Genomic DNA, 24,059 nt, shown 5'->3' on the forward strand with positions numbered 1-24,059 from the left:
TGCAGGGCGGAGATCATCGGAGTGGCCCAAATGAGACGGTCAGGAACCGTCCAGATAGTAACTTGTCGAAATAGATAGTAGCAGATCTCGATTCTTCATCACCAGCATGTGCTGTATCTCTTGCATGTTCTAGCTGGTGATATCGGTACGGTGGTCCTTGACAGATTATTAGTCAAGGCATCTGCAGCATTATCAGTGTGAATAGATACATACGTTGTCTAGGTACCTCCACCCATGCTTCTCTGCTTTTTGTTGGCTGAGTAGCTGTGTCACCACCTAGTCAGCCACTGAAAAATAAACCTACTGTACTCAGGGCTTGGTTGCTGAATTTGTCTCTGCGGTCACTATGGGTCTGCGTCTTCCTTGGAGAAGCTTTGCTTAAAACGTGCAACCCTGCAGGACTGGCCCATGCACTATCGCCCAACTGAGTGCAGTATTGAGCCAAAGATGACAAGCGGCAACAGCAATGGCAGTGACAGAAGTAGTACAGTGCTGTCGGATACCGTACGGCATCGTGCTATACCTACTGCAGTAGACAATAGGTACCACCCGAGATAGTGCTGAGTGAGGAACTTGCAGTAGGTGGGTGGTCATATGCAGACGAGATTTGACCATCAGCCTCAAACGAGATCTCAGATCAACCACAGTCAAGAAGAAAATGACAAGAGCAGACAGTCACAGAGCCTAGCCTATCCTATGCCTAGCACAGGTGACAGACAGAAAGACAACGCGAATAACGACACTAAAATCCTGCAGTGGCCTAGATTTGCCTTTCGGCTTATTGTGGGTAGAGCAACTGGCCAATCCCATCAGACTTTGGCCTGCTGTCTTCCATGTTCTCTCTTTTGTGGCAGGCAGACAGGCCCGTAGACTATGTAGGTAGGTGGGTGGCCAAGAAAGAGACAGGTATCCAGTATCGTACCTTCCAGCCTAGGTACCTACCGACCCGACACAGTAGATCTGTTAATAGCAGGCTGCCCTGAACCAACTGCAACTGCGACTGCAACTACACCGTACCTGCCCTGCCCTGCCCTGCCCTGTCCTGAATCTGAAAGTTTGTTCCTGCAAGAGGCAACAGCAACCTGGCTACATGAAGCCACACATGCAGCAACGGAAAGCGATCCACACGAGCTAATCCAACTGACAAGCGTTGTAACTTGTCAGGCAGGTAGGCCTGGGCAATCCAGACTGGTGTCCAGACCGGATTGTCGCTGGAATCAGGTAATACCTACCTGCTACTGCTAGCCTGCCTGCCAAAGAAAGTGCACCTACCTCATCCACTAGACTAGTTGGATGAGCTAGACAGGGAAGGCGCGGCATGTCATGAAAGACTTATTACCGGCGGGACAGGCCAAGGAACCGCTTACCACCGTCATTTACGTCCGGTGAAATTCCAGAGACGCCTGTTTTGTGGAATCACACGCCAGCTACGGAGCACTTTATCCAGACATATCTATCCCCATCGACGAGCTTTCGCACTACAAATTAGACACAGCATCTGACCAAACGCCCGCAATACAGCCACTATCACATCGCGTTGTGCACACTCTTGTCAAGATCTACGATTGTATTGTGTGCTGTACCTCAAGAGGTTTCCAGCTGTCAGAATTGACTTCCCAGTCGAACTTAGCCTTTCTCATGAATAGGACAACCTAAACTTTGGACGATATTACGGAGTACATGTGGGACGCGAGCGGTACGGCTCGGCTCCTCTATTAGCCTTGCAGCCTGCACCAGTCCAGTCCAGGTCAACCCCGTCAATAAGATCCGCTCGCGTTGCGCAACGCTTTTTAGACTGTGTTTCTCATTGCCCATTTACTTACCCAAAAGAACAAGAAAAAACCAAATCGAAAAAAGGGACAGTCCACCGTCTTGTCCAACCTATTGTCTTATAATACGTACCTTGTTGCTCTGTGAATCTGTGCTTTATTTCTTGGCAGGCAGCCCTTCACAGCCACAAACTGTCAGCCATTGGCTGTTGACGCTTCGACATACATATCCGTACAGGAACATACATACATACAGATAGACCCAGGTATTTGTCCTAGCAAATCCCGACCTATATACAGTTTCAATAGCAGCTATTCTTACGGTTTGTGGAAAGGAAATCTCGTCCCTCAATACCGCCGCTCAGCACTTGAACGGCTTTACTAGGCACGAGTCAGGGCATCCCACAGCACTCTCCTAATACTGTACAACATTGCACTATCTCCGTTTTCATGGAATGGTCGGAAAGCGTTGACCAGCCCAGACATTATGGCCAGTCTTGACCATCACAGGGGCTGGCCACCAGCGACTCCATCAACAGGGAGCGGGAAGCGCAAATAGGCCTGACAGGTACGCCTTTGCACTTGTTGGCGGCCATTGCGCATCACCTGCAAGGGTCGCACAGTGTATCGTCTCTGATTACATTATTATTAGCATCGCTTGTTTTCGCGAACCAAATCAGAAACCGAACCATTATTCATACCAAAATACTCACGTCCCACACAACTATCTATCTATCCTGGAGGCTTTGAACGTCTACTGAACATAGGTACGTCAACGTAGGTGGAGAAGAAGCAAAGCGTGCCAGTAGTCCTGTGGGCATTTCATGGGTTAGGACAGGAAAGAGGATGTAACTGTGGCGCTCAGGGCGGCTCTTGTCTGTAAGGATGATATTGCCGTTGCCGTTGGCAATGCTTATCTGGCATTACAAAGTTACTGTGGACTTTTCATCATTCTCAGCCTTGTTGATGACGATAACGTCCCCCTTTCGCCCTGTCAATCTCGCCTCGGTATGGGCATACTACGCAAAGGCTTGCAGCACATTAAAACTCAAAAGCAAAACGCCGCAGAGGCCGCAGAGGAATCGTGCGTGCGGATCATCACCAACTGTAGCCGCAACATTTCCTCGTTTAGACCATGTGCTGAAAAGCAATTATAGATTCCTCGAGGAAACTGCACTAGTTTCTCATTTTTTTCCTTGACAAGCCAAGCGGCCAGACCAAGTTGTCCAGTTATTGCGCCTTCATGGTACACGCACTTCACTCTTTGCCTTTCCGTGTCTCATAATTGTAAGCCAACCCCGCTTCAACATTCAACGAGGTGTCTCGCACATATCCTTAGAAATAATATGGACAGTATAGGTTGTCACTACTATCGTGTGTCGTCAGGGAGGGCTTTCATTTCAATTCAAGCTCCAAGTCTGCATTACCAGTTCCTATCCACGCCGTTCCAATGAAAGCCAAGAACCGATGCCCCCACGCTTTTTGCTGCGGGCTTTGCTTCACCAATATTGGGTTCAAACCGGGATCAATTACGACTTTCGCTTGTCATTAGCAGCGGGAGTCCTCAACGTCATCGGCTCATTGCCGATCTCATCTGTCCTGTGTGGAAACTCTGCTAGGTGGCTGGTCAACTTCATTGGCTGACAAAAGGATGATGGCCTGCCGGTATCAAGAGCCAGTACATACTCTTGAGCCCGGCCAAGTACGGATAGGCTATTCAGGTCCCTGCTGTGCTGTTGATTCGCGACCAACGATGAGCGTGTTTCATGCTGGAGCATCGGTCCCTGGATCAGCGCAATGCTAGATCATTGATGCAGCTGAGCCAGTAACGTATCTGTATACCCATGCATACAGCGCAAGCCTTGTACATCTCGGTTTCCACACAGCCATTGACCGTACAGCAGTAATGCTCATTGCAGTACAGCTGAACAAGTAATCAGCTTCCAGAGACATTCCTTACGAGCAGATCCTCTGTTTCTGAGACAATCGATGAAGCTGAAGGCTTGAACGTAACGACCTCTTCGGAAAGTCTCAATGTCATTACCAACGCTGAGCGAACCAACTGCTTCGTATGATGCAGATAAAGGTGCATATGCCGTTCTATCGCGTCACCTCTTGAATATCTAAAGTGTCGTAAAAAGTGTCCGGGTCAGGTTCCGTCTGTCCCGTCCCTCATCTCATAGTCAGGTGCTCCGTATCGTGCGTTCACCGTCACTGCCTGTCTCAGTTTCCGAGGCTTGGAAGCGGAGACACAAAAGATAATTCCAACATCCAGATCTCGTCACGGGCCGCCACCCTGGAATTATCGTCTGCAACGCTTGTTAGCATCGTGTTGACTCAACACAACCCCGCTCTACCAGAACTTGTATTCGCTCAACAGTTTGTTGCTTTTCTCCTTGCTTTAATTGCGCGTCTTGTTTCGCCTCTTGATCCAAAGAAGCAGGCGTGGAGTTTCCCGCCAGAGTGCCGAATACGTACATTTCTTGGAGAGGCAGACCAGTGCGGAGCTCAAGTGCAACACCTTATCAAATAACTCGAATAGCCTGGGTCAGCCGATCCGACGTCTTGGTGGAAGATTATCCCCCGATGTATGACACACTTTAGTTGATGTGAGTCCATCCGAGGTTCATTTTATGTCTTTGCAAAACCCAGGCCACTCAACACGCTGGAAAAATGTTCTCGGTGTTGTACTTACGGATGGATACGTTGCTACTGCTGCACCTGTCATTCAACGAGGGGAGAATACAGGAACTCAGTGACACCAAAGTCTGCCAAAATCATAGATCTCGAGTCTGGTACTGTATTCACCTTCGTTCGACCTGGGCAGCATAATGAATGTCGTCTGTTGAATTACATAAGCGGCTTGTTTTGCTTAGCGAATAATTTGACTAAATTACATAGTTGCAGACCTTGAAGCGGATGGATAGTGTTAGTTTCGGAGGAAAGATTCCGATGCTCTTTCTATCTATCTACCTAGGAGGCAAGAAGTTGAGAGTAGTCAAACTCTAGAGTTGTTGCTGCACCAGAAAGGCACGATCCCCCAGCATTACATCAATGGCTGATGTTTCTGTATAGCATACAGTACCATCAGCAGCTGCGGATAGATATCTCAAGGTCCAAGAGAGAAGAGAACTTCTCTCGGCGGCTCTCAATCCAACCTTACATAGTACCTTGTAAGATCCGCCGTGTTGCATGCACTGTCCGGCCTTTGCGGAATACCATCCGACCATACCGGTATGTGCACATGTATGTATGTACTCCGTACCGTTGTGGTTACCCCAGTATGTAACGTGTCAAGTCCTCCTTGTCATTTATTAGAGTCTTTTCAGATTCGTCCGTGGGTGTCAACCAGGGGTATCAATCCCTGCCACCTCACCACCTCATACCCCCTTGTCGCCGGGGATAATCAGCATGTGCTGCTGCGCACGGCCGTTCTGCTTAGCCATCCACCGTCAGTGTTGTAGGCTTCTCTCCTCTTTCGAGTGGCTCGCCGGACAATCTTACAATTACTTTTTTTTCGCGAGGCAAATTTCAAGGAGCGCGTGTGCAGTCAAGAAGGCGGGCTGCTTGCTCTGATACGTTTCTGCGAGATGTCCTGTGTCTCTCGATAGCTCAATCAAATTAATGGAAGCTGTAGTGACTCGCTGGAACAAACCATACCATGATTCCATCTCTTTTATTCATAGCATATCAACCACTGTTTTTATATACAATCTCCATTATTATGACATGTCCGAAACCCGATACATGACTGCTTATTCTAGTTCCAAGCCAGCCTGTTTCATGAGTCCGTAGAAAACACCTTGCTTTTTGAAAAGCTCAGCTGGACTATCAAATTCGACCACCTCACCCTTATCGAGCACCACTACACGGTCGCTGTCTAGGATGGTATTGAGACGATGCGCTACAGTGATGATGGTGCGGTTTGCGAACAGGGGTGATCGGAGGGTGCTCTGTAGCATTGCGTCCGTCTCAACATCGACGGCAGCAGTGGCCTCGTCCAGAACAAGGATGTTAGACGGGGTCAGCATTGCGCGAGCAAGCGAGACCAGTTGTCTTTGACCTTGGGAAAGGTTGGAGCCTGCAATGACAAACGTTAGCCATTGAACATGTGAAGCTTACAGATATGGCCGACGGTCCAACAGCCAGGTAGCTGGTGTTGCTAGCCAAGAGTGTAGACCACGGGACTTCATCTTCATGCGAGGCGTGCATTAAATCACATCTTTTGTCTTCCAGATTTTTGCAGAAAAGAGACTGTTCATCATAAGACAAGGGCCAAATGCTTGTGCACACCACATCCGATGAAGCCAGGGAACGCAGAACCAGATGCTCGGGTGACCGGTGAGGGAGATCGTAGGCCGGTCAAGAAATGCCGACAGAAAGCGTAATGCCGTGAAATGACTTACCTCCTTCGTTAATCTTGGCCTCCAGCCCACCATCCATGCTTGAAACGTGGTCCTTCAGTCGGGCGTGCTCTATAGGGCAATATGTCAGCAAATGTTACACAGCATGCAATTACAAATGAAGTGCGTGTTCGGATAGGTGTGGTCACAACAGGACTGCAATACTGCGATTTACTTACCCAGTACACTCCAAAGTTCAGTGTCGTCATGGACGTGTCCGGGGTCAAGATTATCCCGGACACTGCCTTCAAATAGTGCTGCATCCTGTGGAATGATGGCCAGTCTTCGGCGTAGATCGAGCAAACCGATAGCAGATGTATCGACATTATCAATACCAATGTGGCCAGTTGCTGGTTCGATGAGACGGAACAAGGCGAGTGTGAGAGATGACTTGCCCGCCCCAGTGCGGCCAACAACGCCGATCTTCTCGTGCGACTTGATGTCGAGGCTAATATTCTTGAGCACTAAGTCCAATCCCTCGCGATAACGTGTGCTATAGTTGACAAAATCAACTTCGCCCTTGGCAGGCCACGAGACAGGGGGTCGGTTCTTGGTAATAATCTCGGGTGCCTCGCTGGGTAGGGCTGCATATTCAAGGACACGCTCCACCGAGACAATGTTAGTCTCGACTTCAACAGTTTGGCGGACAATCCAGTTGAGTGAGGTTGTAATCTGCAGAGCATATGACATGGCGAGACCGACAATACCGGGACTGAGGGGGCTGTCGCCAGTGACAGCAATGATGGAAAAGCCAGCAGCAGCTAGAATGACGATAGCGCCGATAAACTCGAGGCGAACGGCGAGCCAGCGATTGGCACTGATTGAAGGGAAGTAAGCACGGAGGTTGGCATCAACACGCCATTCGTTCTCCAGCTCAAATCGCTGTTGCTGTCGGTATGCCCGAATGGTAGAAATGCCGCCAAGTGATTCCTGGAAGTGTGCATAGATGGGGCTGCGGCTCACACTGTCAAGTCGCTTGAGCTCACGGGATGTCCTTAGGTAGTATCTCTGGATAAAGTAGTAGGTCAGGGCGAGAGGGATGATCAAGGCGACGAAAGCTGGTGTTGCGACTGAGATGACAATCAGAGTGAAGCCTGATCGAGCAGCATTGACAAAAAGCATGTTGAAGGTCCTAGCCAGAACCTCGTCAACACGGTAGATGTCACTAGAGAATCGATTAAGGATTCGTCCAGCTGGTGTTGTGTCGAAGAAGGACATGGGAGAGCGGAAGATAGCGACGGCCATGCGTTCGTGAAGCTTTCGAGATGCCTCGATGGAGCAGAAAATCCAGAGAATCAGGGTTTGAATGACAGTGAGAGCGGAGGCTCCGATACCAAACGCAAAGTAGATGCCGATGTATTTGCCGACGTGATCGTTTGAGTTGGACTCTTGGTTTCGCTCAGACCACTCCTTGAGCCAGACCGAACCACCAATGTTGGCAGTTTGCGAAGCGAGTAGCATAAACAAGTAAAGAGCAACAGCATAGATATTGTTCATCTTGGCGTATTCGCCATAAACAGACCACTTAACCTTACCTTGCTCCAGGTGCTCCTTGCTCTGCTTGGTCTTGGAACCTGCAATCTCCTCGTCGGTGAGCTTACCTCGGGGACCCCTAAAGCTAGCAGTACTGGCACGACGAAGAGTTGCCATGCTGCTTGAGCGAGGCTTAGCACTAGCACCAGTCTTGATAGGAGCCATCTCTGGAACTTGTTCCTGGGCTTCTTCAAGCTCTTCCTTGGCCTGGCCAACGTCTGGTTCGATGATTGTAGCGGCTTTGCTGCTTGAGGCGCTGGAGCTGGGCTCACTGCTAGCATTGCCAGACTCTTGTCCGGCGGTCTTGAGAAGCTCGGCGACAAGGCCCTTCTGAGCAACCAGCTCTTTGTATGTTCCTCTCTCGATGATCTGCCCGTCTTTGATTAAACTGACGTAACTAGCCTGGCGAAGAACAGCGATGGCATTGGTGGCAAGAATACGAGTCTTCGAGGCAAGGAGACCACGAGTTCCCAGGACGTTGTCAATGATATGACGGCCAACATGAGAATCAACAGCAGATAGAACGTCGTCAAGAAGGTAAATATCGGCACGGGCATAGACGGCACGAGCTAGGGAGACACGCGCCTTCTGACCACCACTCAGGGAGATACCTCTTTCGCCAACAACGGTCTCATCTCCATCTGGAAGCTGTGCAAAGTCATCCACCAGAGCGCATGCATGGACGGTCTTCTCGTAGAACTCGGCATCATATTTATAACCAAAGATGATGTTCTCCTTGACAGTAGCGTTGAGAATCCAGGTTTGCTGAGATGCATATGCGACAGTCCCTCGCACCTCAACATTACCCTTTACCTTCCAGAGATCGCCTAGAATACTTTGCAGGAAAGAGGACTTGCCAGAACCGACACGACCAACTACACAAGAGAGCTCGCCCTTGTAAGCAGTGTACTCAACATCAGTGAGTGTAGGCTTGTTCTCATGGCGGTTCCATGAAAATGTACCATCACGGATAATAACACTCTCTTCGCCAAGTTGCTCAGGGGCAGACTTGATTGTGATTGCGTTGGGCTGAAGCTCTTCGGCGGTGAGGAAGCTTGTCAGTCGTCCAATGGCAACAGAGGCTTCGACAATGGAGGTGATTACCATGGGGAGGATGGCAAGTGGGAAAGTCAGGAGGTTGAACAAGGCCAGCGCAGGGAAGACGATGTCAGTGGTGAGAGGCTTGTCCTGGGTCAAAACGAAGACGGTAAAGGTTGAGCAGGACACGAAGAAAGGTGCCGTAGTCCAGGTGAAGTTGGCAAAAGCTTGGGTAGCACCAATCTTTCGCAAATTCTTGAGTTCCTTTTCATTTCTGACAAAGTTAAGCTTGTTCATGAAAGCAGATCCCCAGGCATAAAGCTTGATGCTCTTCATGTTATTGATAATCTCGTTGATCAGGCGGCTCCTGGAATCCTTGTTCTTCATCTGTTCCTTTTGCATATTCTTCATGATGCGAGCTACAAAGCCTTGGATTGGCATCATTACAATCATGACAACGATACCCGCCATCATAGACCAACCAACCAGGTTGTACAAAGATACCATGCAGATGATGATCTGGAATGGCGCAGACCAGAGTTGCTGTGCGAATTGGGTAAGATCCTGCAAACGTTGGCCATCGACAGCCATGTAGTTGACGATGTCGCCAGTGGACTTTGATGCTCTGCCCTCGCTCGACAGTCGGAGAGATTTGCGGTAGATGGCTGAGGAGAGACCACCCTTGATACGCATGCCAGTCACAAAGGCGAGCTGGAAATACTGGTGCACCATGGTTGTTTGCAAAACTGCACAAGCGAACATAGCCAATGCGATAGCAGCACCCTTGATGATGGGTTGCGGAGTTTTGCCCTTGCCGTGCGAGTCTACAAACGAGATGAGCAGGCGGAGCAACTGAGGCTGAATGTATTGAGCAATATCGTTGAAGAACTTGAAGACAGCAGCGACGCAGTAGGGTCCGCCATATGCCTTGAACAAAACTCTCCACAACGACGGCTTCTTATGATGTTCCAATTCGTACCTCCAGGCCTCATCGAAGCGAGCGCCAGTAGTTTTTGTCTTGTCGTCCTTGGCAAGAGCCCAGAGGTCTTCCTCGGTCAAATACACCTTGTAACCATATCGCATCATTGGTGTCATCCAAGAGAATGCGAGCTGGGAGAAGGCGTTGGCATATTCCACAGGACATTCATCCTCATCTTGAATAGCTTCATATCCACTAGGGCCAGTGCTTCTAGGCCATAGCCACTCGACAAGGAATTCGACGAGAGACAGTCCAACACCGACGCAGTAGATGATGAAGTATGGTAGGTTGGACTCGTAGATTTGCTGGGAAATAAGAGACCGTAGCTTGACGCCATAAGATATTAAGAGGAAGAGCCAGTAGAAGAGAGCGACGCCGCTAGGATATCGAATGCGCGAGTGTTCGACCCATTGCACAGAGAAGATGACGAAGAGGGACAGAATAGTCAGGAAAGTTGTTAGCACTCGGAAGTCGCCGTACCAGACATGAGGCATGTAAATAATCTGTACAATGAACTGGGCAATGACGTCGAGGATGATGATTGCGAGAAGGGACTAAGACGACGGGTCAGCTGAATTGAACGATACACGACAATGTAAATTTGGCAATAGTATCAACCTGTTTAATGTAGAAATGCGCGTTCTTGGTCTGTCTCTCCTGCTTGGGCTTCTTGGCGAGCAACCACCAAACAGCAAGCGATCCGAACAAAAGACCAAACACAGATACAGAGGCAATCCAGACATCGATAAAGCAAGGTGTAAAATCATAGCGATACGGGCTCATGGGACCCCATCCTTCTGGATTTCCGCAAAGAGGTTGTTTGAACGAGCTAAGAGTAAAATAGTTCGCACCAAGCTCTCGCAGCGGACGAAGGCCTGTGAACGAGCCCGTCTCAAAGAGAACCTGCTGCTGCTGCTGCTGCTGCTGTTCGTTGAAGAAAGCCATTGTTGCAGTAGTTGTTACTCAAGGAGTTCGAGGTGTCGGAATTGTTTTGCGCAATCGTCACCTCATGCTAGAGGGACGTGGTGGATGGTTCGTAATATGACCAAGGCGGCAGCGCGTCTTGATGACGATGGTAGAATAAGATTTTTGGAAGCTTCGGAAGCTCGCGCGAGTCGACGTCAGTGCGAGCGGGCGCCGTGAACCGGAGGCGGCGCAATGGTTAGGTCAGAACCAAGACAGTCTCAGAATGAAAAGAAACAGTTCCAAGTCTGAATCCGGTCGGTCGCTTCTGGGGAGCGAAGGTTGAAGGAAAAGAAGAAGAACAAGGAAAGGAAACGATTGCAGAAAGAGTCTTTGATCTTTGCCGACTTCCACGGGATCAAGCAAGAGATACCTGGGTACCTTCTAACTGCCTACCGCCATAAGTATGACAAGCAGAATCTTGTCGAATTAGCAGGCCTTGTCATTGATGGTTGGTAAGCTGCCCCAGAATTATGTTGCAAATCCTACATCGGTATCCTCAGGAACCGACCCGACGCGAACATGGACCCATGCTACGTGCATGAGTTGCCTGGACTAACATACGGTCTAGGCTCACTTGGACTGTCTGGGCATTGGGCGGGCAAACAACTTGTTCAGTGGAGTTCTTGCTGGATATAGTGAACGGAGTTAGTATTAAGTTGCCGATATCATTGTTGGGTCTGACCTTACCCTATACCCTCACCTTGGGATAACTCGATGAATCACCAATAACTTTCTCTATCTTTGAGTGAGATAACTAATGTCGGCGGCAATATACATATACATACATGTATTCATAATAAAGTTGTTACCGGTTGTCCAAGATATCTGCTGTTCGCCTTTTGTAGTACCCCAAAATGTATCATCTCGATTAAACTTTCTTCAAAAATTCAATGACTGTTTTGGAAAGCCACTCCTGCGACTCGGGTTGTTCAACGGTATGGCTTGCGCCAGGAATCAGTCCCGATAGGTCACTAACAGCTGAAGAGTTGAGTTCCTTATACTTTTTGTTACTCGCAGCTTGATCGATTCGTGCGGGAACAAATTCGTCCTCGGCCGAGTGCAGGACCAGCACTGGTTTCTTGAATCGCGACCAGTTCTTCTGCAGGGTTTCATCATCGAGGTCTGACGAGAAATAGTCATCGTCACCACTGTCAAGCTATTAGTCTATGGTATTTCTGTTTGGTTGGAAGACTATTCAACATACCCTTTGCTGGCCAGAGACTGGAATCGATAAGCTGAGATTGGTGCTCCCAAAACAGCTGGGATCATGTCAAAAGGCATACAATCACCGCCCTTGCCCTCAGAAATCATCTTGGCAGCGAGATCAAGACTCGGCTGAGGGTCGGGCATGATCAAGTCTAGTGTCTCGCGATCCGAAACTGGGCCTTGGAGGATAAAACCATCCACCGGCTCGTTGTTATGCTTTGTATAGTCGGCATACTCAATAGAGTCCTATCATTAGTCAGAACATTGATGCGATAAATATAGGTAATTTGATTACCTGGCAGCCGGTGGATGAGCCAAAGAGGACAATCTTTTTCTTTCCGATGCCTCGAAGATACTTGACCAATGCAGAGATGTCTTCCACGTCATTGGAGAGGTTCGAAGTACCAAATCCCGAAAAAGAACTTCTCATGCGGAACTCGAAGACCGAGTAGCCCAGATCTTTTGCTTCCTCCAAACGCTGGGCCAGGAGCCGGGTGTAGGGAATAGTATGCGGGCCATCAGTCAACCCGCCGATGAAGACGATGGCATTTTGAGCAGAAGCCAAGCCAACTTCGTAGGCAGCTGAGCCTCGACACTCAGAGTCAAAGGGATGAACAGTGACGGTGAAAGGACCGGAAGGCGCCATTGTTGTAGTTTTGTGGTTGAGAGGTGGGAAATTGGTGTTGAAGGACTCTGCTATTTATGCCTGAAGTGATGGAGGGGGTACTCTCGAATATGTAGGCTGTTTCTCAGCCAAGCTTCGCTTTAGCAGTACTGATCTGGGCTCGGCAAAGGATGAACTTTAGGTCGCTAGGGTAAGGCAACAAATTATGATATCAGTCGATGTTTGTTTCCAAAACAGTGGTTACATGCAATTGCTTCGTTTGATGTCCAGACTCAGAGCACTGTGTAAAAACAGCATAGATTAACTGATGTGGAGAATGACATCAAGGGGAGTCTGATGGTGTTGAAATCTTTATTAACAATTGGAAATTAACAGACAAATATCAAGATAATAAGAACATGCTTGGTATAGTTAAAGAGTTTAAATCAATCATGGTTAATATGGAATGCAAAATTCTGTCAGGTCTTCCGTATAAAGCTGCAATATACTAGGGGACAGTGTTTAATAGAGCAACACTGTATGATGGAGCCAGAAAGCTCTTTGACCCCTCCACACTCTAAATTTGTCCTCCCAATAAATCAACTGACAAACCAGAAACAAGCTTCCGTTGAATCGCTTCCCCCAGTGTTGGAGCAATTAATCGGTCAGTCACCTTCATCCTTCCCCTTCTCATCCACCACCTCTGTCCCGATCTCAAATTCTCATATTTGCTATCCTTCACTTGCGTACTCGCGTTCGTGTTCGCTAACTCTTTGGTTCAGCTTTACTGAAGCTGTGGAGAATATGCATGAATAGGAAGCTGGAAGCGCTACGCTTCGTCAACCATGGAGTCTACAGTCAGTAGCCAAGAGAGGAACGAGTTCTTTCAAAAAGTAAGGCAGGTCACTCAATAATGAACCCTAACTGACAACGGTAGCTCAAACCATGCTGCGTCAAGATAAGCCAATTGGCGATACGGCAAGCTGATGCACCAGCTTCATCTCGAGAACTAAGCGAGCAGACGAGGCTCCTCCATGAAATTCTCGACGAGCAAATCAGACTAAATCCTTTAATGCTGGATGAGAAGTTCTCTGAATATGTCTTCTTTCCTCTCCACCATGTTTTCCGTCAGATGGACCAGTACCCTATGCCCTTGATAGAAAACTGTATCAAGACACTCACGATCCTCATCACACATGGCTGGAAAGCAAAGATTTCCGCGGAACTCGTCCAACAGCTTCTGAGTCTTCTCACCTTCATTATTGATGGAACACCTGAATCTGGGCCGAAACGCCCTGTTGCTGAGGAGACTGTGTTGGAAGCCTTTCGTGGTTTGACAGCCCTCTTTAACACAGCCGGATTGGCGACCAAAGCAGCCTCAGGTCTTTCCGAAACCGAGTCGATACCTGCTCTTGGACACGGAGTAACAGTCATGTTAAATGGAGTAGTTGATGGTGCTACCCCCCAGATCCAGCAGGAAGCATTACGGGCCTTGCAAGCTGTGTACCATACTGTGAAAGAGTTGGCTGCATTGGCTAGCTTCCTACCCGGCACTATATCTTCACTAGCAAAAGTTGCATCGTCTCCTAACCGATACAAAGCCATCGTTCTCGCCAAATGCTTAGAGACAGTAGGCCTTGTGCTGACCAGTGTGATGGCTGATCTTCGGACACGGTCCATACTGGCCAAGACTGAATCCGAAAATGAAGATGAAGTCCACGATAATAAGATTCTGTCTCCGGCTTGGCTCAATGCAAGCACGATACAGATCAAGAAAGCGCTTGCTACAATGATGAAACTGCGGTCTCACGATTCAGTCGAGGTCAGGAACGCTCTCAATAAACTCTGTGTGATTCTCCTCGACGAATGCCACAAAACACTATCCAACTGTGCAACTATACTCGTCGAGACAGCTATGGTGCTCGGAGAAGCTGGCAACAAGGTATCTTTTACGCAGACCAGTCTACGGGATCTCATCAGCATCTATCCGGAACTTGGCGAAATCGTCAAGACAACGACATACAACTGGATGTCCAGTCTTTCGCGCCTGATGCAGTCTGCAGACGATGATGCGAAGATAGACGCAATACGAAATGTTATAAAGGGACTCGAGCTACTGAAAGAGTTGCACATACAATCGTCAATACTTGACGAATCGATGTCGATGATGCTCCGGGATAGTGTCATAGCCCTGATACAAGCAACGAAGCTCCCGGCGGCGAATGAGAACATGGATGTGCGGCTGATAGATCAAGGAGAGGAACCGGCAGATTCTGAAGATACACAATACCAACCTGTCCTACTCCCCGCTGAATCCCAAAAGAAACTTCGAAACGAGCTATCATCTCTCGTCACATTTCTCGGCACATCGTCGCAACAAGCAAGGTTTGCGGGCAACATGTTGGAACAAGTTCAAGATTCCAACAATCATGTTGGTCAGGTCGCTACGTTTTGGCTCTGCTTTCAGATTGTAAAAGCGAGCCACAAATCATCTGCCGAAGAAGACATGTTTCTCAACCTGTCAGCAGAAGATACGTCCCTGGATATTGACGCCATATTTAATGAGCTTTACACCAATTCAGTGCAAATTCTTGATCGATATACCGATACAGAACCGGTTGACTGGCGCTCGGAAGCCTTGGCTTTAGAAGCAATCGCTTATACGGCACAGAGGTCTGGAGAGTCGTTTCGTCCCGAACTGATCGATGTCCTCTTTCCAGTTGCGACATTTCTGGGATCCAAGAATCCGCAGCTTCAAAAGCATGCCATTGTTACGTTGAACAGTCTGGCCACCTCCTGTGGATATGCCAACGTGTCGGAACTTATCATCCAGAACGTCGATTATATGGTTAACTCAGTCTCCTTGAGGCTCAACAGCTTAGACATATCACCCGCGTCTATCAATGTTCTGACCATGATGATCCGACTGGCAGGCCCCCGGCTGGTGCCCTACCTAGACGACGTCGTCGACTCCATTTTTGGGGCACTGGACAACTACCATGGGTATCCTCTGTTTGTAGAGAACCTTTTTGTTGTGCTTAAAGAGGTCGTGAGTCAAGGTGTTCTTTCAGATATGTTATTGCTTGAACATCAAACAAATTCGAGGCCAGACCACAGAAAACAACACAAGAAAGCACCAGGTCTTTCTGATCTTATGGGTGCATTGGATAGAAGGAAACAGCGGGCAGAGTTTGAAAAAACAGAAATGGACAATGTGAAAGAACATCCCAAGATTCCGTGGAAAGAGGATGGAAATGAAGGAGAGGGCAAGGGTGAGGAGACGGCAGAGCCTCCTCAAGAACCAGAGAAACCACCAAATACGCAAACATACCAGCTCTTGCTGAGAGTGGCAAACCTCACCCAGCATTACCTCACATCGCCGACACCAACGCTGCGAAGATCACTGCTTGAGCTTTTAACAAATGTCTCCACTGCTTTGGCACCCGATGAAGAAGCGTTTTTGCCACTCGTGAATTCGATCTGGCCCGTGGTGATCGACAGGCTGCATGACCCAGAAGCTTATATCGCGGTTGAAGCGTGCCACGCTCTTGCAGGACTTTGCGTTGCTGCGGGGGACTTTCTTAGCTCTCGGTTCAAGACCGACTGGGCTGACTGGCTTCGCGATTGGTGTCGAAAAATTAAACAACAAGCTTCCGCCTCGCCGAGATGGGCCAGACCCCATGGGGAAGCTGACATTACGCGGGGAAGAGAAAGCGATGATAACCGAGTATTGATGCCCCTGAAAAATGGTGACAGTTTAAGCGGCAAGCCTCTAACGCGAATGGTCACATCGTCTTCAGGTAGTCTGGGGAAATTTGCGTCACCAGCACGATTATGGGAGGGCACGGTCAAACTATTGACAGCTCTCGTGTCGTATGTTCAAGTGGATGAAGAAATGTTTGATGACATTCTCGATCTACTTGCGGAGGTTTTGGAGCGAAACGTCCAAGTTCGGGAGGCGTTGGAGGCTGTCAACGAGGACGCTGTATGGCTATCACGATACGAGCGGGGGAACGTTGAATGGTTGGCAACACCGAAAATTAACGGAATGCAATTTGCTGTCATGGAAATGTCTCAGGAAAGGGCATCCAGTAACTAAGCAGAACAAGAATGAGACCAACAAACAATATCGGTGTTCCAATCATGTCATACCTGTGGTTGGGATAGCTGAATGGCAAGAGCCGGCATAACAAGTCAGCTAAACATGGCACGACTCGTTTTCTAGGGTGTTAATATGATTGCTAGAAACGCCACTGATCAAACTAGTCTTCGATCAGTGATCACAAATAAAGCAGAAGTTGAGGACAGCAACTGTTTATGTGATGGTTTCACGTGGGACTTTCCTGTTAAACCACTAACGGATCCTGCGCGTGCGAAAAACGAGGTCTAGAACGGGCTGACGGTCCCGCAGTGGAAATATTGAGCGCTTTCTCCGCACAAGATGTGTCAATACCTTCCTGATCAAGTTAGCTATGAGAGGCTAATAATTGGAGTCAATACAGGAATGGATCTCTCCGAACGAACCAGGGAGAGTGAGATTACGTGCAAAACTCCTTTTGCTTTACCCCAGAAATATAATCAAGATGCAACGGAAACGATTTCGTAATAGAATCCTCAAGTTGAGTGTCTAGACTCGAGAGTCTGGAGTATCCCCAGATTTTCAACACGGGTCTGGGGAGGCCTCGTGGCTATCACGGCATCGTCTCCATATTCCCCAGAAAGCCAAGAAGATATAACGTAACGAGATTATTGAGCCTCATTGTTGTTCTACACTGGAGTTGCATCTTTTTTTTTCGTGAGGGGAAACATATCGTGAGGAGATTTCAAGCCACAATCGATATCAATTTTGGAGTCCTCCCCCTAGTCAAGGAAACGCCGAGAGAGAAAATTTGAAATTACTGGCAAAAAGATAACGCTTTTCCTTAGTTGGCGGTCAAACAGCTGCGAAGTCGGCGGGTGAGGGGAAGATACCTCCAAATTCACTAGCTGGCCTAGAGAGGGCATGGTTCCATATCCATCGATACCACCGGTGCATGCGATTACCTAGAGCCAATGGGCAACCAAGATTTGGGAGTCTGGAAGGTTTTGGCTTTCTAGCCCGAGAACTAGGGCTGGCACACAATCCCTGTTGAAGTGAAGGCGGCCGCGTGAGGGTGGTCTTGGAGCATGTGGGGGAGCGGCTAAAAGGAGCTGGGAGTTCAAAGGCCTCTCCAAAAGAAGGCCTCTCTTTTTGAGCTGTCAAGCAGTTGGAGGTCCTTGGCGATCCATTGGCATCCAGGGCATCGCATTGCCAAGTTCTGCACCACGCTAGACGGGATCTTGACTGCAGATCTCAAAGTCTGGGCAAGGCTGGAGCTGCACTGCACTGCACCATGACCTTGACCTTGACCTCGACCCAAACACTCGGTCCGCAATGACAGCATTTGCTGTGTAATATGATACGAAAACACTGGGAATCATAATTTGATGAATTCCACAAGCGGCGTCTGAAAACGGACAAGTTCCATGATAACGACCTTCCCAAAGTAGCTCAATCTGGCTGCGGGGCCGTAACGCAGGAGTCGTGTTGATTGCAGACATGGTTGTATTAAGACCAAACGATCATACCTACTACCCATACAAGCGTCATCACTCCGCGTCTGGGGCGCGTTTAGTCCAACAGCAGACAAGATACAGCTGAATAGTACCTAGATAGGACATGGGTAAATGCAGCTCGTCTCAAAGGAATGCAGTACAGTAATAAGAATCTGACACATTTGGGTAACATTCTGAATAACCTTATTCTCATGGGCAGAAGAAACAACTCGCCTGTCTTGTATCTGTACCAATGCTGACGCTGACAAACAACGAGTCAGTCAAGACAACAGTATCAAAACAATTATTGAACCACAGGCGATTTAAGCGCGCAGTCGCCCGTTTAATTGAAACAGCACGAGCCTTTTTTTCTTCCAAGTTTCGAGATCTAGACGTGACCGGGCCGGTCATGAAGGACAAGATTTCCGGTTGTGAAGCCTCTCGCCTTCGCCGAGAGAAAGGCCAGAGACCAAGACGGGAATGAGATAAGGGGGGGCAAACTACCGTCGTGCTACTGTACTCTAGGTGGCCATTGAGAAAAATCTGAACCCACCATGATACGGCAGCTTGAAGTAAGCTAACCAATAGCTTCGTCAATCTTCTGTTTAGTCTCAAGATAAACTCTTTGGGGGGAAGCAGGATAGGTTAGACTCCCCGTTCTGCACACCATTAACTCTAAGCTCGACCCGGCACGCTAAACCAACACCCTTCCTTTGCCTGTTAGCCTGTCTCCATGTCTATCTGCAACCCCAACTCTAGTCGGTAGCTCCCATCGTGCTGACCCCAGCGCCACCAAATCTAGACCGTTGCAGCAACTCCATCCATGTTGTCGGTATATTGTGCAGTTGTCAGGAAATTGAGTACAAATACCCAAGCATTCTCCCTCGTTGTTGAGATTGAAGAACCAAGAGCTTTCATCCCTCTCAACTTCCTCTCCAGTCTCATCTCTCTCTCTCTTATATCACACTACTTTTCAATCACTACCACTCACGAATAGTAGACATGGCTTCTACTCCTCCCCAAGCTGACTACGGCAAGGAGGCCGTTCTCGACATCAGCGAGAACAACGATGTCGAGACCGGCGAGGTCAAGAACGGTGGTCTCCAGCGAGATCTCAAGAACCGACACATGCAGATGATTGCCATCGGTATGGCTTCACTTCCTCTTCACAGCTTTGAGCCCTTTGCTAACTTGTATCCATAGGTGGTGCCATCGGTGCTGGTCTCTTTGTCGGTTCGGGTGGTGCCCTTCAGAAGGGTGGCCCCGCTGCTCTCCTCATCGGTTATCTCATCATCGGTATCATGCTTCTCTGCACATGCTTGGCCCTGGCTGAGATGGCTGTCCTCTACCCCGTCAACGGTGCCTTCTTCACCTACATCTGCCGCTTCGTCGATCCTTCATGGGGCTTCGCCATGGGTTGGCAATACGCTCTGGCTTGGTTGACTGTGCTCCCCTTCGAACTGATCGCCGCCGCTATCACCATCAGATTCTGGAGAGAAGATATCAACATGGCTGTCTGGGTCTCTGTCTTCCTTGTCACTCTTATTGGTATCCAGTTCTTCGGTGTCCGAGGATATGGTGAGGTCGAGTTTGTTCTCTCCATCATCAAGATCTGCGCCTGTGTTGGTTTCATCATCCTTGGTATTGTCATCAACTGTGGTGGTGTTGGCGACCAGGGCTACATCGGCTTCAAGTACTGGCAAGATCCTGGTGCTTTCACCAGCTTCAAGGGTTTCTGCGCTGTCTTTGTCGTCGCTGCTTTCTCTTTCGGTGGTACTGAGATGGTTGGTCTTGCTGCCGCCGAGTCTGCCGACCCCCGTCGATCCATCCCCATGGCTAGCAAGCAGGTCTTCTGGCGAATTGCCATTTTCTACATCCTTAACCTGTTCATCGTCGGTCTCATCCTCCCCGCCAACGACGAGCGTCTCATGGGTGCCAGCGGTGCCAACACCAAGGCCTCTCCCTTCGTTCTTGCTATCCAGGATGCAGGTATCAAGGTCCTCCCCAGCATCATGAACGCTGTCATCACTGTTGCTGTCCTCTCTGTCGCCAACTCCTGCACTTTCGGTTCCACCCGAACCATCCAGGCTATGGCTGAGCGCAACATGGCCCCCAACTTCTTCAAGTACATCGACTCCAAGGGCCGCCCCCTCTACTGTGTTGCTCTCCAGGTCGCCTTCGGTCTCCTTGCCTACATCGGTGCCGCTCCTCAGGGTATGGAGATCTTTGGCTGGCTCCTGGCCCTTACTGGTCTCGGTTTCCTCTTCGTCTGGGGTTCCATCTGCCTTGCTCACATCCGCATGCGCGCTGGTATGAAGGCACAGGGTGTCAACCTCGGCCTCATCCCTTACAAGACCCCCTTCGGTGTTGCTGGTTCTTACCTCGGACTCGGACTTAACATTCTCGCTCTTATCGCCTCTTTCTACAATGCTCTTTTCCCTGCCTCTGGAGCTTCCCCCACCGCCGAGGCCTTCTTCAGCTCTTACCTGGCTTTCTTCTCCGTTGCCCTTCTCTACGTCGGCTACAAGGTCTGCACTCGCAAGTGGCAGATGTATGTCCGACCTTCTGAGATGGATCTCAACACTGGAGCAGTCTGGCTCGAGGAGGAGGAGCCCAAGGAGCCTTTCGTCTGGGCTGACGCCCCTAAGCGAGTGCTCCGCAGCTTCTTTTAAGCGCATACGATGAATGATGGTTGATAGGATTATGGATACCCAGTATAACGCACGAGTTGATGGAATGTATATATGATGTAATATTTCAAGTTTTCTACAAGCGATCAAAAGCAAGGCGATTAGCGTTCTTGAGCATAACCTGCACATAAACAAAATACGCATATGCAATTTCTACAATTTATATGAGCACTAGCAAAGTGAAATTTGTAATTGATTAAGACATTGCTCTGAAATCGAGCGATTTGGCCGTTCTATACTAGCCCTCAGGGTATTAGAAAAATTGGCCGCTGGAAGCATAAAAGACGAAATTAGTGGGCCACTTTATACTTCTTAGACTATAGCTCTTAGACTATTTATTTTTGTAACCTAAGACTCAGAACATTTTTTCTGCTACCCACTAGCTAGACTAGACTGCCTTCTAGGTTATTTGTCAACTGCACATCAGCTATATTCATGCTTAAAGGTCGCAGCGATTGGCTTTGCAACACTCTTAATGGCCCCTCGATAGAATCAGTAACAATCCCCAACTCAATCGTGAAAGAGGTCTTCCCACACAAAATAGTCTTGCAGTTCCCCTCTTTGCCTGTAATGATGTTCTTTACTCCTTGTAATCACCCAATGTCGAGAGATCCTGGTATGTGCTCTGGAGGGTACTCGAGACACCATTGAGCCATGCTGTAATAACCCCTTCATACCTAGCTCGGATGTCTCGCAATTCTCGGGCATGCTGCTTTTCAATTTGCTTGAAAATCCCGTCAGGCTGCTGTCCCTTGAGCTCCTCTAAGTGAGCTTTTCGGAGATCATCAACCATTCGTGTGGTGATCGCAGTGCCCTCTTGTGCTGCTTTGCGGATCGGAGCGAGCTTGTTCTCGAATATACTCCAAAACTTATTCGAGTCGCCAGAATCACCAGAGTCTCCAGTGTCATCGGGGATGGGAGGCATCGTTTGCTTGGAAGTGCTCGGATCGGCGGCAGTATCTTCGACATCTTTAACATTGTCTTCAACGGTATCTTTGAAGCCATTCTCGACGGTGTCATCGACAGCATTGCGTACAACGTATTTGGTGTTTCCCTCGACGGGGCCCCAAAAAGCGAAACGTAACTTCTTGAGAGGATTCTCGTTCTCTCTAATATCATTGGCAGTCTCACTAGATCGTATGCGTTTGAAAAGCTCTGCAATCTCTTGAGCCGTTTGGTTTCTCGACAAATGATCGGAAATATGATCGGAAAGACTTAGCGTTGAAAATAGGAGTGGATTACTTCCCCAATATTTGCCGCCTGTAGGACCTCGTGTGTTTAACTTCCACTCGTGCAGATTGGCCCTGGGGAACAATTGTTGGGCAACAACTGCATGGCGGGATAAAAGGAAGATCTTATTTTTGAACATGACCTTGAGAGCCGTGATTTCTGCCCAAGTCGACGGTAGCGGCAGATCATCGATTCCCCGGATTGTATGGGTGATAACAGCCTCGACGATGCTTTCGTAGGCTTGTGTCTCAGCTTTGGAGATGCCGCCGCCTCTAGTTATTGTCTTCCACTTTCCTTCCAACTTGTGAACAAAGCTTCTGGTGTTCAGCTTCTGTTCTGAAGTGATCGGATCAATGTCCCAAACACTCTTCATCTTGAGTCTGCACCCACATTAGATAAATGTCCAAAGAGGCTAGGGATTTAGCAAAAGATGTTTCCCCTGAGTTTCAGAGTGTGACCCAAAAATATGCTCTAAAGTGAAAGTTCTAGGACTCGCTATTGTGACTTACCTGAGTTGATTATGTGCTCTTATGATTCGACGTGGCTGTGGTGCTTTCAGATAAAGTTGAAGAGAGTGAAGGGTGGAGGTGGAAGGTTGTGGGTTATTTTCGAAGAAAGGAGGATAACGAAAGACCCTCTACTAAATAACACAAGTAGATGCGTGAATGGGTGAGTGAATCAGGATGCAGTGACAGCGAGGATTTGCGGGTGGCTCCTGCCCGATGGAATGACGGGTCTGGAGCAGAGCTGATTTTCGGCAGAAGGAATACATTTCAGGAAGGATCGATGTTGATGAACAGATTATTACAATAAATATGTCACATCTCTCCAGCTACTGTACTAGAATCAAGGCATTTCTTTGATCATGTTTCTATCTACGCTCAAAATTTAGTTGGATGCCAGTAAAGGACCCTACAATTTAGCCTGTAACTTCTTCTCCTCCCATCTCTCATTGATAATGAGATTCTGCCAAAACCTCCATGTCGCAACCGCAACAGCCAGAGGTGGGCATCCAAGCAGCAACCACGTCCACCAGTCCGGAGTCTCCTTCTTCAACCCCTTGATCGCCTTGTCCAGCTGCACCTGCAAGTCCTCTCGTGATCCATCGTTCCAAAGCACGATCCCCTTGCCCTCTCCACGCTCCTCACACCGTTGAGCCTTCTCCCGCACATCGGTCTGGCTGCGCACTCTGTTCTCAGCATCTTCTGCGCTGAGGTGGGGATCGCGCGCTCGCAAGCGCTGCATCTGGATTGCTGGGTCGCGGACGGCAACGACAGCTGCAACGCCACAGAGTTTGTCGAGGCCACTTTCGAAGAGCAGTGGAATGTCGAGCACTACTGCCCAGTGGCCGCGAAAATAGTATCCCACCACAGATTTGAACATTTCCCAACGTACAGCTGGGTGTACAATATGATTGAGCACTGAGCGGTCCTTCTTCCTTTCCTCGCTATCGCCAAACACCCGTCGTCCTAGAGCTGGCCTGTTGAGTGGTCTGCCTTTGCCGTCGGGTCCATTTTCTGGCATTTTGTCTGATGGCTCCACAAGTAGCTCTGGAGTTGTAGGTCCAAAGTGCTTCACAATGGCTTGATAGCCACGGGTCCCGGGTTCCACAACCTTGCGGGCCAGAATGTCTGCATCTATGATTGGCAGATTATATGGTTGTGAAGATAGCATTGATGATACTGTCGATTTGCCTGTGGCAATCGAGCCTGTAAGACCAATGAGGAGCATGTTTGCGTAGGAAGAAGTTGTAAAAACTGCAGCCCTGAGTCCTTAGTTTGTCTTTCGAATAGGACTTCAGCGGCCAATTAATTGGTGAATGAGTTGCGCCTTTTAAGTTATCAAGATTGAAATAGATAATGACCTTGTAAGTGGTTGTTGTTAAGGAATGATATGATAAACTTGGACCGATGATGCAATTACCGAGGATGTACGGAAACACAATGGGCGAACCCCACCTGGATATCTTCTTAACCATATCAAGCCAACGACATCTTGAAATCAACGACATGTGAAGGCATATTTTATACTGCCCATACGAGTGAGTTTACTGATTCAATTAACAAA

At 48.7% G+C, this 24,059-nt stretch overlaps 6 protein-coding genes across 6 annotated transcripts; 2 read left to right on the forward strand and 4 right to left on the reverse strand.

Moving 5' to 3' along the window:
• Positions 1-5,524: 5,524 nt before the first annotated feature.
• FPOAC1_007994 (uncharacterized protein) lies at positions 5,525-10,667 on the reverse strand (the record flags this gene model as incomplete). Its single annotated transcript, XM_044852440.1, has 4 exons — positions 5,525-5,850; positions 6,176-6,244; positions 6,352-10,276; positions 10,341-10,667. The coding sequence occupies 4 exons, from the start codon at positions 10,665-10,667 to the stop codon at positions 5,525-5,527; spliced, it is 4,647 nt and encodes a 1,548-aa protein (XP_044705110.1).
• An 889-nt stretch (positions 10,668-11,556) lies between these two features.
• On the reverse strand, positions 11,557-12,540 carry FPOAC1_007995 (uncharacterized protein; the record flags this gene model as incomplete). Its single annotated transcript, XM_044852441.1, has 3 exons — positions 11,557-11,836; positions 11,893-12,140; positions 12,190-12,540. 3 exons carry the CDS (start codon positions 12,538-12,540, stop codon positions 11,557-11,559), a joined length of 879 nt encoding a protein of 292 aa, XP_044705111.1.
• An 803-nt stretch (positions 12,541-13,343) lies between these two features.
• On the forward strand, positions 13,344-16,597 carry FPOAC1_007996 (uncharacterized protein; the record flags this gene model as incomplete). The annotated part of the gene is made up of 2 exons (XM_044852442.1): positions 13,344-13,391; positions 13,436-16,597. The coding sequence occupies 2 exons, from the start codon at positions 13,344-13,346 to the stop codon at positions 16,595-16,597; spliced, it is 3,210 nt and encodes a 1,069-aa protein (XP_044705112.1).
• Positions 16,598-19,074: 2,477 nt separating this feature from the next.
• FPOAC1_007997 (uncharacterized protein) lies at positions 19,075-20,744 on the forward strand (the record flags this gene model as incomplete). The annotated part of the gene is made up of 2 exons (XM_044852443.1): positions 19,075-19,219; positions 19,276-20,744. The coding sequence occupies 2 exons, from the start codon at positions 19,075-19,077 to the stop codon at positions 20,742-20,744; spliced, it is 1,614 nt and encodes a 537-aa protein (XP_044705113.1).
• A 598-nt stretch (positions 20,745-21,342) lies between these two features.
• FPOAC1_007998 (uncharacterized protein) lies at positions 21,343-22,365 on the reverse strand (the record flags this gene model as incomplete). The annotated part of the gene is made up of 1 exon (XM_044852444.1): positions 21,343-22,365. One exon carries the CDS (start codon positions 22,363-22,365, stop codon positions 21,343-21,345), a length of 1,023 nt encoding a protein of 340 aa, XP_044705114.1.
• A 539-nt stretch (positions 22,366-22,904) lies between these two features.
• Positions 22,905-23,723, reverse strand: FPOAC1_007999 (uncharacterized protein; the record flags this gene model as incomplete). Its single annotated transcript, XM_044852445.1, has 1 exon — positions 22,905-23,723. One exon carries the CDS (start codon positions 23,721-23,723, stop codon positions 22,905-22,907), a length of 819 nt encoding a protein of 272 aa, XP_044705115.1.
• Between the last annotated feature and the right edge of the window lie 336 nt (positions 23,724-24,059).

The sequence above is a fragment of the Fusarium poae genome, chromosome 3, assembly GCF_019609905.1.
Source record: "Fusarium poae strain DAOMC 252244 chromosome 3, whole genome shotgun sequence".
Lineage (NCBI taxonomy): Eukaryota > Fungi > Ascomycota > Sordariomycetes > Hypocreales > Nectriaceae > Fusarium > Fusarium poae.